The 18,311-nt window shown below is 35.4% G+C and overlaps 1 protein-coding gene across 1 annotated transcript in view; it reads right to left on the bottom strand.

Annotated features, from left to right (window-relative positions):
* LOC136024637 (E3 ubiquitin-protein ligase Ubr3-like) overlaps nucleotides 1–18,311 on the bottom strand; it is a 259,618-nt gene that overhangs the window by 195,589 nt on the left and 45,718 nt on the right. The window contains exon 7 of the mRNA XM_065700068.1: nucleotides 11,746–11,974. Within this exon, the coding sequence (XP_065556140.1) occupies nucleotides 11,746–11,974 (229 nt within the window). The remainder of the gene's footprint in view (nucleotides 1–11,745; nucleotides 11,975–18,311) is intronic.

The following is an 18,311-nucleotide window of genomic DNA, read 5'->3' as shown; positions in this document are numbered from 1 at the left end:
TTGATTCAAAAACGTCCAGAAATTAAATAAAAAAAAACAAGTTTTTTAACTAAAAGTAAGGAGCGACATTAAAACTTAAAACGACCAGAAATTACTTCGTATATGAAAGAGGCTGCTTCCTCATCAACGCCCCGCTCTTTACGCTAAAGTTTTTTACCGTTTTAAAAAGAAGAATTGAGAGAAAGAGTCAAACTTTAGCGTAAAGAGCGAGGCGTTGATGAGGAAGCAGCCTCTTTCATATACGAAGTAATTTCTGGTCGTTTTAAGTTTTAATGTCGCTCCTTACTTTTAGTTAAAAAAGCTTGTTTTTTTTTATTTAATCAACTAAGAATCCAAAGAATATATAGTACCTGCTGCAAGCACCTGGCAGCTTTTAGCTACTCTGGAGAATAGGTGAGCAGGTTCAGACTCTTGCCTTCTTCCTTTGTATGTTGTCAGGATCGTCGGGAACAGTGGATTCCATAAAGGGTCATAATATGTCACGGAAAGGGGCCCAAAACTTTTTTTATTGATCGACTTGAAGATTATATCTTCAAGTCCTTGGACACAGGAGCCCTCAAGGCCCCCCCAATCGAAGAATACCCTCAGCCATTCCTCGGATATTGCTGATAAGCCCCTTTGACATCCATCCTGCATAGAGTCTAGCGTGTTCTGATTTGTTCAACATCCCCCTTAACATTTTCTAAAAGTTTCCCTTAATACCCAAGCTGTTTTGGAGACCCATGATTTAAAAGACCCCTTCTCCCAGTAACCAACCTTATGTATAAACAATAGGCACCTTGCGTAACTTGCAATCCTTGCCCCAGGTGCTGTAGGGGTTACGTCATCCCCTTAGACATAATTATCTGCCCTTTAGACTATTTTGCACAAGGTGACTATCTCAAACTTTTTATCTGATGTTTTTGGATGGATGGCAGCTAAAAAGGGCATAAGAGGAGGGCTCTCGGCCCTTCACACACTCTTCAGCATCAGAATCAACATGTTATGAAAGTTTCAACTTAATACTCTTAGTCCTTCATGAGATATTTTGGGGGCATGGAATCCCCGGAGGTATAGATTTTAGAATTTCAACTAGTTTAAACAATTTTTTTTATTTTCGGGCGGGGTGCATAAAGAATATAGATGGCCAAGTTGCAATAATAGATAGCGCTGATAAAAACAGAGAAAAAGCCAGAACAACACTCGGAGGAGGGGTCAAACCCATGCACACTACAAAACAGAATATATAGAGGAAACAAGACAAATTGAACAGTAGTTCAAGATGCATATAACATTTAGTCTTCAAATACAGCAAAATACTTTGACACAATCTAGTGCGATGTTTTAAAATGATATACATGTAAGGAGACGGAAGGATCCGGATGTTCTTGCGTTGGAATTGATTGTTGTTTTTTTTTTCTCTTTCACTTTCCCCCTGCACTAGTGGTCACAGAGCCTTCCTCTGTGCTACATATATATGCGTCTATTGCTATAGAGCCTTGTGTATGATGATGTATGTACTTTTACTGTTTCTTATTGTTTGTTTATTTATTTATATTAATAAGTACCTATGTATCTATATATCCATGCAAAAAAGCTATTTCCTTGTTTTTCACGATGAGGGGAGAGGAGGGAGGCTTAAAACCTTTAATAGGATTTTCGACTTTGATGATTCCAATGGTACGTTTTTCGGTTCCATCTGTCGACATTTTCAAAGAATCTCAAGCTCTTTTCTAAAATTCCCAAGACTTTTGTTCCCACAATAAACTTTCACTGTTAAGATAAATCTATTTAATAATTAAAAAATATTTTATATATTATAATATATAGATAAAAAATAGTCTATAAAAACTATAATCTATTAAAATATAAAAATAAATATAAATATAAAAAGGCAAAAATATAAAAAAAATAATAGGCTATAACAGTATAAAATATAATCTATAAAAATAATGGATAAATAATAATCTATATACCAATTTAATCTATATAATAATTGCCATTTCTGAATCGACTTTGAATAATTTTTTTTCTTAGTAGACAATTCTTTTTTTAGCACGCTTTTAAACTTTCGATTACTCTGAGTTATGATTTGCTCTTTACTATGTTGCAGCTACTGCTTAAAACATTGGGAGGACTTTAGGGCCTTGGAAGGATGTTATAACCCCCCTACACACGTTAGATTGCACAGTAATGACTGCAGTTCATTGATATCTGCAGGTGCTGTCTCAGTGTGCAACTAACCCTTTTTCCAAAAATGTTTTGGGTATACTCTTGACGTCTTACAATTAGTCCAACTAGTTTACCACGTCAACAGAGATATACAAGCTGAAAACTAGTTCTTAGATCCATAAATAACCTTTCATAAGTTAGTGGACATACTGGATAGGTGGTATCCTGAATAGGCAATATCTAGGATTTCAAGTAAAAAGACTATTAAAGTTGAGTAGACTGCACACATAAAAGGGATAAAGACTGCAGAGATTTTAAAGTTTAAAAATTTTACAGCTGGTGTTTTTGTTTTCTTTGCTGTCAGAATCTTAGGGATTTACATTTTCTCTTGGGGGAGGGGGGTGAAAATGGGTAAGATTATAGGTTGTAAAAAGCAGTTTATTAGGCAAACAAAGCTTCCTGAATCGGATCCAGAACCAAACTATGCCCTAAAAGGTTATTTTGGAGTATATATATATATATATATATATATATATATATATATATATATATATATATATATATATATATATATTCTATATATAGATTCTCATTGTCGCTTGTCTTTTAACCAAAGACAATTTGCTGTCTTTTCATACGACAGTCTTTTCAAAGATATTTGATTATTAAAGCAAGTCCGATTTCTAACAACGATATGTACTACGCTTGAAACTTCAGGTTTTCTCTTTAAGATTTTTGAATTCCCTTTGTTAAAATATATACAGATATTTTTGCAAATACCAGTTTTTTGCTCCTTACGCAATTTAATATCCTTTCATACTGAATCTTTTCAAAGATATTTGATTATTACAACAGGTCCAATTTCTAACAACGATTTCTACTAAGCTCCAAACTTTTGGTTTTCTTTTCTACGGTTATTGAATTGTTGGAATCCCTTGTTAAAATGTAAACCAACGTTTTTGCAATAATCAGTTTTTTGCTTTTTACGCAATGTTATGTCTTATTTTGTTATATTCAATGCATATGTTTTTTCTCGAAAACGGCTCCATATTTTTTTCGGGAAAATTTACATCCCGGAATGTTCTCGCCTAACAAAAAGATAGGTCAGAAAACAAAATTCGTTTGAAATGTTATCACCTTTCTTACGTTCATAGATAAAAATTATCAAAACCTTAACGAAGAAATGTCAGTGTATCCACGGTCATTTGTTTGTTCGTTTTTTCAGTAAAGCGAAAATTGTGCTCTGGTTTTGAGAAGACATATGGATTATCATCCCTACTCATGTTAATTTTTGTTTGTTTTGAATTTGACTCGGCTTTTTATTGTAATTTCTGTTCTTTCTGAGTTTCATTTATTTATTAATAGTGATTTGTGGTAGTTTATCGCTTGGAAGATTATTTGACTTCATTTTTGTTCATTCTTGGCTTAATGGAGCTCTTTACTTTTCTTTGAAAACAGGTCTTGTAGAAAAGGTTTTTTAAATTAATAGCTATAAATAACGACAATAGCGTTATAAGGACGCTAGCCAAGAACCTGACGCTGCATCAGCCTCTGTTCAAAATCAAAGGTTCGGCGTTACGTTTTTCATAATGACAAAAGACAAGCCAAGGCAAAAGTTAGAAGTCCAATAACAAAAAAACGTAGTTGTACAAAGGTGCTAATTCTAATTTAAGGTCATTTAAAATGTTTAAGGGGTTGATTGATGAAAATGAAGCACGGATAAATGTGATTAGAAAACTAATGAAAGTGAGAAAGTGAATGAATCTAAACTACTTAAGCAAAAGGCGTGGAAAAAACTTTCTGAGGTAAATCTGAACAAAAATGAACAATGAAATCTACGGTTGCAAAACAAGGAACAGCGATGACTGGCCACAAAAACGATCTAAATAAGTAAGGACTTCTAAGAAAGAATCCGTATTTTTCACATGGTGGCTGCATTGAACTTGTGGTGACGCCATGACATCAAGAAAGGGCTCAAATTGTCTGCGGTTAGAAGACAAGCGACAATGAGAATCCATATATAGAGGCCTGCCGCGTACCGAGTGCAAGGGTTCGGCGGCTTAATCACCGGGCTCGCGGTCTCAAAAATGGCTATCTCAAAATTTTAATAGGACGATTTGGGAAAAAATTAGACTGGGAGGAGAGGGGCTACCTGTACTCCAATATTTCTGGTCACTTAAAAGAGAACTAGAAATTTTAATTTCCGATTAACTGAGCCCTTTCACGATCTTCTAGGATAACTGGTTCGATCCGATGACCCCTGGGAAAATCAAACAGAAACAAACAAAAAACAAATAAACACACATCCGTTATCTCGCTTCTGGCATCCCACATTTTTGTATACAGGAGCTCGAAACCACTACAGTAAAGTTCTTTGATATGCAGAATCTGATGGTGTGATTTTCATTATGATCAACCGGAGTTTTGGGAGTGTTTCTCCCCTTTTTCAAGAATTGGGAATATTTTCTCAAGCTCGTAACTTTTGATGCGTAACATTAAACGTGAAGAATTTTTTATCCAGGGAGCCGGGGGACACCATACTCCCCACCCCCAAGATTTTTTCTGGCCCCTTATGCTGTTTTTTTCATTTTTTAGTCTATTTTTAGAATAAATTTGTCAATTTGGTCAATTTTTGGCACCTTTGTCAAATTACCCCCCCCCAAGGTTTTGGTCATTGGCGCCCTTGTCACACTGGGCCTCCTCCAAGATTTTGTTCAATATCCGCCCCTGCTCATATACATAATAATTTCTGTTCGTTTAAGTTTTATTGTTACTCCTTACTTTCAGTTGAAAAAAACTTGTTTTACTTTATTTAACAAAACAAAGCAGACACAAGTTGAAGCAAGTGGGGGAGAACAAATATTTGAACAAAACAAAATATATTCATTACCTAAGATAAAAACACAGTCAAGATAAGAATTTAACTGTTATATTCAAAAAATGCTAATTTTCAACTACACAGAGACGTACTATGAGTAAGGTAGACAATAGAAAATGAAATTTAATGATTAAAATTTAAAAGGAGAAAGAAATCTTATCTACTCGTACCAAGATAGAATTTACCTCATTATTGGAAATTATTAGCAAAGTAAGTATCGAATTTTATTATTGTGCTTACTTAACAAGCAAGTTTTCTATTTTTCTCTTTTTCTATAATTTAAGATGTAGATCCATTTAATATTTGCATGTATTGTTTAAGTTTATTTTTCTATACAAGTGTATAACTATATTTTAGGCAATAATATCAAATATTGCGTTTTACCAGTCAAAAAGCCAACTTAACCTGCCGTCTCACATACAGTTCGTCTTACCCGGCTATGTAGTAAGTTGTCAAACAGTTCGTGGTAACAACTGTAGTAAGGAGCGACCCGGCTCAATAGTAACCGAAACTCTAAACAATGGAATTTTGATACCAATAGTTACATCAAAAGAATCGTATTTTAATGCTCATTTTAAATATATAAGTTTCATCAAGATCAGTTATACCCATCAAAAGTTACGAGCCTGAGAATTTTTGCCTCATTTTAGAAAATAGGGGGAAACACCCCCCTAAAAGTCATACAATCTTAACGAAAATCAAACCATCAGATTCAGCGTATCAGAGAACCTTATTGTAGAAGTTTCAAGCTCTTATCTACAAAAATGTGGAATTTCGCATTTTATGCCAGAAGACAAATCACGGATGCGTGTTTATTTGTTTGTTTTTTTCCCCAGGGGTGATCGTATCGACTGAGTGGTCCTAGAATGTTGCGACAGGGCTCATTCTAACAGAAATTAAAAGTTATAGTGCCCTTTTTAAGTGACCAAAAAATTGAAGGGCACCTAGGCCCCCTCCCACGCTCATTTTTTCCCCAAAGTCACCGGATCAAAATTCTGAGATAGTCATTTTATTCACCATAGTCGAAAAACCTATTAACTATGTCTTTGGGGATGACTTACTCCCCTGCAGTCCCCGTGGGAGGGGCTGCAAGTTACAAACTTTGACCTGTGTTTACATATAGTAATGGTTACTGGGAAGTGTACAGACGTTTTCAGGGGATTTTTTTTTGGTTTAGTGGGGGCAGTTGAGGGGGGGGGGGGTTACGTGGGCGGATATATCCATGAAGAAACTTCTCATGGGGGAAGAGAATTTCAATGAAGGGGGCGCAGGATTTTCTAGCATTATTTGAAAAAACAATGAAAAAATAAATATGAAAAGTTTTTTTTACTGAAAGTAAGGAGCGGCATTAAAACAAAACGAACAAAAATTATTACGCATATGAGAGGTTTACCTCCTCATTATACCTCAATCTTTACGCTAAAGTATTTTTAGTAATTTCAACTATTTATTCTACGGCCTTTGTGATTCAGAGGTCATTCTTAAGGAATTGGGACAAAATCTAAGCTTTCGTGTAAAGAGCGAGGTATCGACGAGGGTTGATCCCCCTCATATACGCAATAAAAACATACGAATATAGAAGTTCGTTACGTAAGTTAATTCGTAAGTTACGTATATTTTTTACCAATGAAAACGTTTGTAAAAAATTAAAAGTTCTAGTTGCTATTTTAAGTAATCAAAAACTAAGAGGGCAACTAGGCCTCCTCCCTCGCTTCTTTTTTCTCAAAATCTTCCGATTAATTGCAATTAATTAATATACAAATTTCGTTTTAATTATTTATGTGCGGAGAGCCAAGATCAAAACACGCATTAATTCAAAAACGTTCAGAAATTAAATAAAGAAAACAAGTTTTTTTAAATGAAAGTAAGGAGCAACATTAAAACTTAAAACGAACAGAGATTACTCCGTATATGAAAGGGGCTTTTCCTCCTCAACGCCCTGCTCTTTACGCTAAAGTTTCTTACTGTTTTAAAAATAGAGTTAAGAGAAAGAGTCAAACTTTAGCGTAAAGAGCGGGGCGTTGAGGAGGAAAAGCCCCTTTCATATACGGAGTAATTTCTGTTCGTTTTAAGTTTTAATGTTGCTCCTTACTTTCATTTAAAAAAAACTTATTTTTTTTATTTAATAACAAGTAGAAGCTATGAAATCCACAACTCATTTTGAGCCTTTTATATTAAGAAATTTTACAAACGGCATGATAAAGTGCCGCACAGGAGACATAGTGATTGAAGAAACGCACCATCGTTTAAATGATTTCAAATACAACCCCAAATCGTGGAGTAGTTTGGGTGAAATACTTATAGAAAAAATAGCAATAGACAAATGTAACTTAAATAAAAAATCACAGAATTAATTGTGAGAAATATACTTGCAGCATAATCTTAATTGAATTAATTTTAATTACAAATGTAACTTTAACCAAAAAATAAAACAATTAATTGTGAGAAATATACTTGCACCATAAGCTCTTGGGCAAAGAGTACCCTCATGCACAAAAAACATTTTGAGGGCAAGGACCGCCCAAAAATAGCACCGAAATTTTTTCGTGTGGGATTGAAAATTGTATTTGAAACTTCTCGGATCAGGTGGTTTCAAATACAACCCCAAATCGTGGAGTAGTTTGGGTGATACACTTATAGAAAAAATAACAATGGACAAATGTAACTTCAACAAAAAATCAAAGAATTTCGAAGAAGCGGGCAAGAAATGTAATACAACATTCTTTGACATACAAACTTTTTTACCAGTGTAATGAGGCAAATGGAAAGCTTGGAAGGAAGTTTTGAGAAAAGACATAGAAATAGAAAATTTGAAGTTAAGAGCATGCAAGCTGCTTATGCTATTCATTTTAGCAACTACTTAACATCGAATATTCCAGTTATAAGAGGCAAAAAACATATTTTCGAACACATAGCAAGAAAATACTGTCCAATAAAGCATAAAACCCTGCCTAAGTTTTATAAATGATGGCTATTAAGAAGTTCTTCTCGATAATCGAAATCTCGGTAGTCAATTCAAACAATTCTTTCAAAATCAAGATCACGATTGATATCACCAACTACAACGCAACTTTAACCGTTCAATGCCAAATAGAACATTGTATAGAGAATTTTTATGACACTTATTTATTTTTTAAACTAAGGTTTCCGGGGGAAGTAAAGAGCAAAGTTGAAGCTTAAAACGGAAAAAAAACTATTACTTCATAACGTGTCTAATATATATCGATAAAAATAGTACAAATAAACCAACTAATTATGTTTGCCTATGCTTTTAGGATTATAGAAAACTAGCGCATTACTGAAAACACAAAAGTCAAGTATAAAAAACAGGAATATTGATTGGGGAGTCAAAAATGAGTATGTAACGTGACAACAATAAACGACTCTATAAGGCTTTTCATAATCTTACAATTAAAATTATCTTAAAAACATAAGAGTAATATTAAATATTTTTTAATAACCATGAAGTAATTGAACAGCATACAGATATATTGGATTGATTTATTACGTAGCATTTTGGTCTCGCAAGCTATAATGCCAATAGTGATTAATATACAGTCTAAAATTGTGAGAAATATACTTTAGTGTTACTTGAAATGAAGATCAAATAAAACATAATATGAATTCTGGAAATCCGGTCATTTCTATCTATACAACAGTGAATTTCAAGCTATGATACAATTTCCAAAGCAAGTCTACAGTCCTAATACTATCAAGATGGCATTACTTCGAACTAGTCTACAAACTAACAATGACATGTCCTTTTCATAACCCAAACGAGAGCCAGTCATTGAACTGAGCCATTGTGCAGAAGTGATAACAAATTAAGCAAAAAAAGCAACAATTCTAAAATGGATTGTTGCTTTATCTTAAAAGGGATTGCTCCTAAAAGGGATTGATAATATTTTTATTCTGATAGTGTCATTAATTGGCTTACTTTTACTGTACCAAAACTCCTATGTTATTTTATGTTTTCAGTAAAACGCTAGTTTTCGATGATCCTAAGAGCACAGGGAAACATAATTAGTTGGTTTATTTGTACTAGTTTTATTGAAATATTTAAGATAGGGTGTGAAGTAATAATTTTTGTAAATTTTAAATTTCAAATTCGCTCTTTACTTCCCTCGAAAAATTGGTTTTTTAAAATTAATCTTTGTTCGTTTTTCATTAAAATTGAATGTAGAAACACTGCTGCCATGATCCTATTCATTTATACGGAATAATGTATGTTCGTTTAAGTTTTAGTGTACTCCTTAGTTTCAGTTGGGAACTTATTTTTAATATAATTCCTAATCACCACCGATGTAGGGGAGATAAGAGACCTCTAGAAAATACTGGTACACTTTTCATCTGACGCCATTTTCGAGAGGTTTCAGTTTTTTTTTTTTCAAAATCACCATAAACTTTTTTCCACAATAAACTTTGGTCTTTAAGACGAACCGAAATAATAGTTACCGTATCTGAGTCAGTGTCAGATGGCAATTTTTTTTCACTAGGCTATTTTATAAAAACACGTTTTTTAGTTTTTGGTTACTATGGGGTGTGGTTCAATCTTTACTGATTGCATTTACTTTACTGCGCTGATTACTCTTTGCTGGGTTGCAGCTACCGCCGCAACCATGATCTCAACAAAGTCATTATATTACTAACACACACAGAGACCATGAAGAATGATGTTTGGAAACATAAATACAAACGAAGAAGTAAAATCAGGGCCTTCAGATTTTCGTCAAAATTGTTTTCTGTCAAAAAAGTTAGGATTTTAGCAGGTTGATTTGCTTAAAAAAACAAGAGCTAAGAGCTCATACGGCAACTGTGACGAGGTCGAAAGAGCCAAGAGCTCATATGGTATGAGCTCTAGCAAAATTCTAAGAATCAATAGATTACTTTAAAAGGAAAATCAGAGGCTTAATGCCGGTCGGGATTTAAAATAAAAGCTCTGAGCCACGAAGTCCTTGTAAATATCAAATTTCATTAAGATCCGATCACCCACCTCAAATCTTTACCTCAAATCTTTGAGGTAAAACTTCAATTTTTCAAACCTCAAAGGTTTGAAAATACCTCAATTTTTCAAATTTTTCCTCTCCCTTCAATCCCCAGATGGTCGAATCGGGGAAAACGACTTTGTGCAGCAATCAAGTCAATTTGTGCAGCTCCCTGACACGCCTACCTGACACGTCCTAACAAGTCCGGTGACGTCGTCAATGTCACCGGATCTGGTCAAGATTTAAAATGAGAGTTCCAAAGCACAAGATCCTTCTAGATATCAAATTTCATTAAAATTTGATCACCCGTTAGTAAGTTACAAATACCTCATTTTTCTAATTTTTCCGAATTACTCCCCCCCCCCAATTCCACCAAAGAGAGCGGACCCTGTCCGGTTATGTCAGTCACCTATCTTGGACTTGTGCTTATTCTTTCCACCAAGTTTCATCCTGATCTCTCCGCTTTAAGCGTTTTCCAAGATTTCCACCCCCTCCCCCTAATGATACTGGATCCGGTCGGGATTTAAAATAAGATCTCTGAGTTTCGAGGTCCTTCTAAATAGGAAATTTCATTAAGATGCGATCACTCTTTCGTAAGTAAAAAATACCTCATTTTTTCTAATTTTTGGAATTAACCCTTCCCCCCCCAACTCCCCCAAAGAGGGCAGATCCGTTCCGGTTATGTCAATCCCGTATCTAGGACTCGTGCTTATTTTTCACACCAAGTTTCATCCCGATCCCTCCAGTCTAAGCGTTTTCCAAGATTCTAGGCTCCCCCCCCCAACTTCCCGTTCACCGGTCCGGTCGGGATTTAAAATAAGAGCTCTGAGACACGATATCCTTCTAAATATCAAATTTCATTAAGATCCGATTACTCCTTCGTAAGTTAAAAATACCTCATTTTTTCAGAATTAACCCTCCTCCCCCAACTCCCCCGAAGAAAGCGGATCCGTTCCAGTTATTTCAATCACGTATCTAGGACCTATGATTATTTTTACTACCAAGTTTCATCCCGATCCCTCCACTCTAAGCGTTTTCCAAGATTTTAGGTCACCTCAAACTCCCCCCAATGTCACCGGATCCGGTCGGGATTTAAAAAAAGAGCTCTGAGACACGATATCCTTCCAAAAATCAAATTTCATTAAAATACGATCACTCCTTCGTAAGTTAAAAATACCGCATTTTTTTTCTAATATTTCAGAATTAACCCTTCCCCCAGCTCCTTCAAAGAGGGCGGATTCGCTCCGGTTATGTCAATTGCATATCTAGGACTTGTGCTTATTTTTCCCACCAAATTTCATACCGATCCCTCAACTCTAAGGGTTCTCCGAGAGTTGGCACCCTCTCCCCTCTTTGGTTGCTACTACTACTACTACTGTCAGACATGAAAAATCCCTAAAGCAGTCTACCCCTGTTTAATTCTTAAAAAATAAGCTTGATAAACCTAAAAAACAATAATCCTAACAATGACAATGACAAAACATGACAATCCTAAACCAATCCCTAAAACAGCTATATGACATATAAGAAATATCAACGAAATTAGCCTTAACATTGGTCTGAAGGACAATCTCACCCTCCCGAAAATGGAAAAGTTGTGACAAAAAGTGTAATATTTTTACACTTTCAAGCCACCTGCTGGGGGAGGGAAATCCTCTGACCTCTCCCACCCTCATGGCTTATAACTTAAATTTGTACATATAAGGGCTAGTAAACAAGAAAAGGACTTACGGTGTAAGGTAGAAGGCGTAAGAACTTGCACCGCCATATCCCTCAACGATACAGCCATCACTTGAAGCAAATGCATGGAATCAACCATCTTATAAGCTAGTTCTTCGTTAGAAAATAGCTGAACACTAACATGAACAACTCGATTTGAAAGGGTGTCGGAATCAGCTGTTTTATTTAACATCCTCGATATTCGCCCATAGTGCAAAACAAATGCTCGTGTTAGCTCCTCCTTTAAACAAATAGAAAATTAGGAATATATGGCAAGTACTCAACAAAATTACGACATGCAAAGAACAATTTTCGTTTTCGAATAACTTTTCATCAATAATGAAAAACAAGTTTTACATATATAAATGCCCATTTTGGATTTTAGCACTAAACACGCTTTACAATTAAAATCTCACAAACTGCGAAAATTTTGATATCAATAGACTTCAAACGTTAATTGGGCATCTGTTAAAACGAAATAGAAATTATGAAAAACGGCTAAAATTTTTTAACAAGAGACCAAAAGAACTTTTTTGTACCAATAATAATGGAAGTCTGAATAATTTAGCTTCACATCTGAAAACATTTATCTACTACTACTACTCCCAGCAACTCACCATCGCACCAAGCCACCTGAGGCCTACACAGCGACCATCCCAGTGTGTTTAAACCATCCCTTTTTACGCCCTCCCAATTAGTTCCCAATTTCCCTTAAATCTCTTCTTACGACAAACCTTCCATTCCATTCGGAGATGACCTCTTATTCGTTCAACCCTAGACAATAGACCAACAATGACCATCTTTAGCAATTTGTGATCCTTCATACCCTAGTCATATTAACCTTTCTCTCATTATTGCCCTAGAAACCGGGATTGAACCATACGGTTCGTACACCTTACTGTTCAAAATACGGTCAGTCAGTCAGTCAATTTCCCTTAAATCTATTCATACGACATCCTGCCATTCCATTCGGGGATGACCTGCTATTCGTTCAACCCTAGACAATAGACCAACAATGACCATCTTTAGCAATTTGTGATCCTTCATACCCTAGTCATATTAACCTTTCTCTCATTATTGCCCTTGAAACCGGGATTGAACCATACTGTTCGTACACCTTACTGTTCAAAATACGGTCAGTCAGTCAGTCAATTTCCCTTAAATCTCTTCTTACGACATCCTGCCATTCCATTCGGGGATGACCTGCTATTCGTTCAACCCTAGACAATAGACCAACAATGACCATTTTTAGCAATTTGTGATCCTTCATACCCTAGCCTAATTAACCTTTCTCTCATTATTGCCCTGGAAACCGGGATTGAACCATACTGTTCGTACACCTTACTGTTCAAAATACGGTCAGTCAGTCAGTCAATTTCCCTTAAATCTCTTCTTACGACATCCTGCCATTCCATTCGGGGATGACCTGCTATTCGTTCAACCCTAGACAATAGACCAACAATGACCGTCTTGATCCTTCATACCCTAGCCATATTAACCTTTCTCCCATTATTGCCCTAGAAACCTGGATTGAACCATACTGTTCGCACAGCTTACTGTTCAAAATACGGTCAGTCAGTCGGATGCCCAAAACAATGCTCAGGCAATTTCTCTGGAAAACATCTAGCAAATCTTCCTCCGTTTTTCGGAGTTCCTATGCTTCAGAACCATATTCGACCACTGTAGCTTCTAATATCAATTGGGGAAAAAGGTAAACCTACAAACTTAACTTAAACAAACACATAAATAAAGGACGAGAAAACGTAAAAAAAAACTAAACGCTAGCAAAAAAAATAAAATAAAAGACGCTCACAAAAAATATTTCCAACATGGCATTTTAATTAATATCTTCTATCTTACTATCTTAACTATCTTCTAATAAAAGGAATCTAGCAAAATGAAACAGTATATTTATTCAGACATTATACGCATATCCTAGGTTAAAACAAATAAATGCAAGTCAAGAAACTTTGAATACTATTATGTCTGAAAAATTGATTGAATCCTCTGTTTTGGTAATTAAACCAAAGCAAGTTCATTTTTTCCAAAGTTATACAGTGGAAAAGTCAAAATGTTATCCGTTTTTCAAGGTGGCGTTGTCTAATGAATTATTTTGGTATGAGTTGTTTATTCAGAAGTGTTTCCCTTCTTCAAAGTAAATTTATTTTCCTCTTCAAAAAAAATATCCCTCTTCAGTTCCAGTTGCTTAGCTACTAAAAAAAACTTTAAATAAACAATTCAGATATACAATTACGGTTCAAGTATGTTTAGTTTCATAACTTGAGATTTGCTTGTTGCTATAGAATGGCTAGTAAGTTGACACGGTACGTGATGGTAAGACAGAAAACTTTATTGATTATGTTATGGTAAACCGAAGACTGACCGGATCACACAAGATACTAGGGTATATAAGGATGCTGTTACTTATGTTAAAAGTAAAATTCACCATCTAGTAGTGTCTAGGGCTAATTTAAAGCTGAAATTTTGGAAGGATAATAACCTCCCGGGAAGAGATAATGTTGGTTAACTCCAGGATGAGAATTTGAGAAACTTTCCAGGAACAGTTGAATACTAAACATGAGAGTTTAAAGTTGGACAATATGGAAGATGGTTGGAATAATTTTAGAAAAACAATTTGTGAAGCTGCTGATGATGTGTTAAGGAAGAAAGTTAAGACTGCAGCAAGACGTATTAGGGAAGCTTTATATTTAATGGAGAGGAGAAGGGGCTTGTACAAGAATTATCTGAGAGATAGATCATAAGAAAACAAAAGGAATGTAAAGAAAGGAGAGAAAGCAAAAAAAATATAAAAAAGGAGATGTGAAGTAGAGGCCATTGATAAAATTGCAGAGGATCTGGAAGATGCGGCTAGACGGCATAATAGTAAAATATTATACTGGCATGTTAATAAATTGAAAGGGAGTAGCCAATCCGCACTTGTTCCAGTTAAAGATAGGAACGGGGCCATAATTAGTGATCAGGAAAGGGTCGAAGAGAGATGGCGGAACATTGTGAGAATGTGCTAAGCCAAGAAACAGTTGCAGGAAAGGATATTGAGGAAACTGAAGAAGTTTGAGATACCTTGGATGTGAAGTAAGATTTGTTTTGTGAGGAAGAATTAGCGAGAGTACTAAAGGGATTAAAAAACAATAAGACTCCAGATGCTGACACTGTGGTAAAAGAGTATCTTAAATATGGTTGCTCTGAGGCTAGAAATAAGTTACTGAAGATTATAAAAATGATTTTTGAAAAAGAAGAAGTACCTACCGATCTTGGGATATTCCTAATTAAACTACTATACAAGAAAGGTGATAAGATCAAGTGTCGTAATTATCAAGACATTAGTCTGGTGTCTGTAGGTAGCAAATTACTTAGTACTATGATACTTTTAGACTGAGAAATGCTGTAGACAAGGTTTTAAGAGAAGAACAGTGCGGTTTTAGAAAAGGTAGAGAATGTGTCGACAAAATTTTCACTCTTAGGTTAATAGTTGAGAGGTACCTTAGTTGTCAAACACCTTTGGTTCTCAGTTTTATACATTATGTGCAAGCGTTCAATTGTGTTGATAGAAGAGCTAAAGCAAAAGTCTTATCCTTGTATGAAATACCAGACAAATACATTAAAGTGATTAGTGCTATGTCCGAGAATAGAAATGCTGCGGTTAAGGTAAGAAATTAGGTTAGCAGCTGGTTTTGTATTTAATAAGGAGTTAAGCAGGGTTGTGTTCTATCCCTCTTTATATGGATCATTTGAATGGACTTTGTCGTAAGGAGCACAGGACATTCAATAGGAGACCAGAGAATCAAATGGGGAGGAAAAACTCTCCTGGACTTAGATTATGCTGATAATCTAAGCATCCTAGATGAAAGGGTGAGCAAAATGAATGAACTTTAAGAGGGTTTGCAAGTTCAGGGCAATAGAATAGGTTCAAAATTAATGTTAAGGAGATTAAGTCACTAAGGCTAGGAATAAGTGAAGATGAAAAGGTGACGTTGGGTAACGAAAAGATTGATCAGGTGAGTAGCTACCCTTACCTTGGTAGTAATATTAGTTAAGACGGTGGAGGCAGTGAAAAGGTTTTGAAGAATACGAAGATAGGTCTGAAAACCAAGATTAGAATATTAGAAGGTACAGTCACGACAGTGGTCAAATATGGCTTAGAAGAATGAGCGCTCCGAAAGGCGGATGAAAATTTACTAGATATTTTCCGGAGACATTGCTTACGGATTATTCTGGATAACCGGCTGATGACCGTATTTCAAACAGTAGACTGTACCAGAAATATTGTTTAATCCCGCTTTCTATGGCTATAATGAAAGAAAGGTAGAGATGACTAGGGCACGTTCTGCGGACGAAGGATGACAGATTGCCGAAGATTGGCCTTTTCGGCAAACCGTCCAGGGCTAAACGGAAAACAGGTCGTCGTCGTCTGGGGTGGGAGGATGCCATAAAGAAACATTTAAAGGAACATAGAACTTCATGTGAGGGTGTAAAGAGTGAGGCTTTGAATATGTTGGGATGGAGGAGGAGCGTGCGTATCTGTGTTGGCCTCAGGTGGTATGGGGCTGCGGTGAGTTGTTAGCAGTAGTAATAGTAATCCTAGTAATTGTAGTCTTCGAGGCAACCTACCAAATCAACCAATGGGCGAAAATACATTTAATTTCAAAATTAGTTTTTAGATCAAATTTTCGGTTGAAAAAGTCTGCTGTACCTGGTTTGCAAATATAGGCGAAAAGTTTTAATTAGCCAATTGTTTATGCTTTTTGAAAGTTCTGATACCCTTGCCGGAATAAATTCCTCCGTGCGCTTTTGTCTGCGTTAGCACTAGTGCAGCATGTCTTGCTGACCAAAAAAGAAGGAAACAAGACAAAATAATAAAAATAAGCTTTACATACCGACAAAATTATGAATTCTGATAAAAATTCTTTACATTCGTAATAAAAAAAGCCTCAGATAGTTCCTATTGTTTGTTGAAATGAGGGAGGTGATGGGGGGGGGGCTAAATTTCTGGGCCTTATAATACAAGATGAAGTTCGTTTATTGACATGGCAATAGACATACAGCAGCAAAAAAGGACATGCAAATCATGGAGCCCCAAGTGGCTCCATGACCCGAAAAAAGAGAAATGGGGGGAGAATATCAAGCAATGAAAAATAAAAAGGGGATTCCACAGACCTGGCAAAAAGAAGCAAAATCAAAGAAAGAAAGGTGATATCACTCATACAACCAAATTGAAAATATAGATAGATAAGCTTCCTTCTTTTTTTATACGCACTTTACACAAATTTTTTTTTTAGTAATTTCAAAAGAGCTATTTATTCTAGTCAAACGGCCTTTGTGATTCGGGGATCATTCTTTAAGAATTCCAACAAAATTCCAACTTTAGCGTAAAGAGCGAGGTATTGACTAGGAAGCGACCCCCTCATATACTTAATAATTTCTGTTCGTTATAAGTTTTAATGTTGCTCATTACTTTCAGTTGATTTTTTCTTTATCAGAATTGAGAATTTTGTCCTTGTGTAAAGCTTATATTTATTAGTTTGTCTTATTTCCTAATTTTTTGGTCAGCAAGACATGCTGCCCTAGTGCTAACGCAGACAAAAGCACACGGAGGAATTTATTCCGGCAAGGACGTCAAAACTTCCGAAAAGCATAAACAATTGGCGAACTAAAACTTTTCGCCTGCACTTGCATACCAGGTACAGCAGTCTTTTTTAACAAAAAATTTGATCTAAAAACTAATTTTAACATTGAATTTATTTTCACCTATTGGGTTTAAATGGTAGGTTGCTTCGAAGACTACAATTACTAGGATTAGTAGTAACCAAATGTCAGGTTATGGAACTAAACAGAATTGAACCGTAATTGTATGTCTGAATTGTTTATTTAAAGCTTTTTTTAATTATCTAAGCCACCGGAATTGAAAAGTAATATTTCTTTTCGAAGACAAAATAATTTTAATTTGCAGGAGGGGGCAGATTTGGGCAGAGAGGGTAAAAGTAAACGAAACATCAAATCAGGCGAAATATATGCACAACATAAGGAATTTCGGAGAATTTCAGAAAAAAAATCAACACTTTGGGAGAATTTCAGCGACAAAATGATATTGAGGATTTGCTTTCAACCACTACCTAGATGGCCATCTTGCAAGACAACAGGAAATAACTAAAAACATTGTGTCTAAACATGTTTTGTGAAGTCAATTCTCCTCCTAGAAGACATTCATTTTCCCCAGTCAGTTTCTTTTTTGGAAGTGAGACAGTCAAAACTAAAAAATGTTTTAACTAAAAACTAAAATGTTTAATGTCAAAAAATGTTTAGTGTTTTAAAATGTTTAAAGTCAAAACTAAAAAATGTTTTACGCATGGCCCATTGAGCAGCAGGTAATCCTGTCGAATTGTACTTTTGTAGATGGCCATAATGAAAAGTGTAGATTATGCAATCCGTGTCAATTGCATAGAGGATACGCAGTGCAAATCAAGGATACGCAGTGCAAATCAAGGATACGCAGTGCAGACTGTAATTCCTGCCTTGAAGATGCTTGTGAATCCCACATTAGAGGTTTCCTATGCTCCAAT

Source organism: Artemia franciscana, chromosome 1 (assembly GCF_032884065.1).
Source record: "Artemia franciscana chromosome 1, ASM3288406v1, whole genome shotgun sequence".
Taxonomy (NCBI): Eukaryota; Metazoa; Arthropoda; class Branchiopoda; order Anostraca; family Artemiidae; genus Artemia; species Artemia franciscana.
The sequence above is the reverse complement of the archived record's forward strand: the minus strand, read 5'-3'. Positions and strand labels throughout refer to the sequence as shown.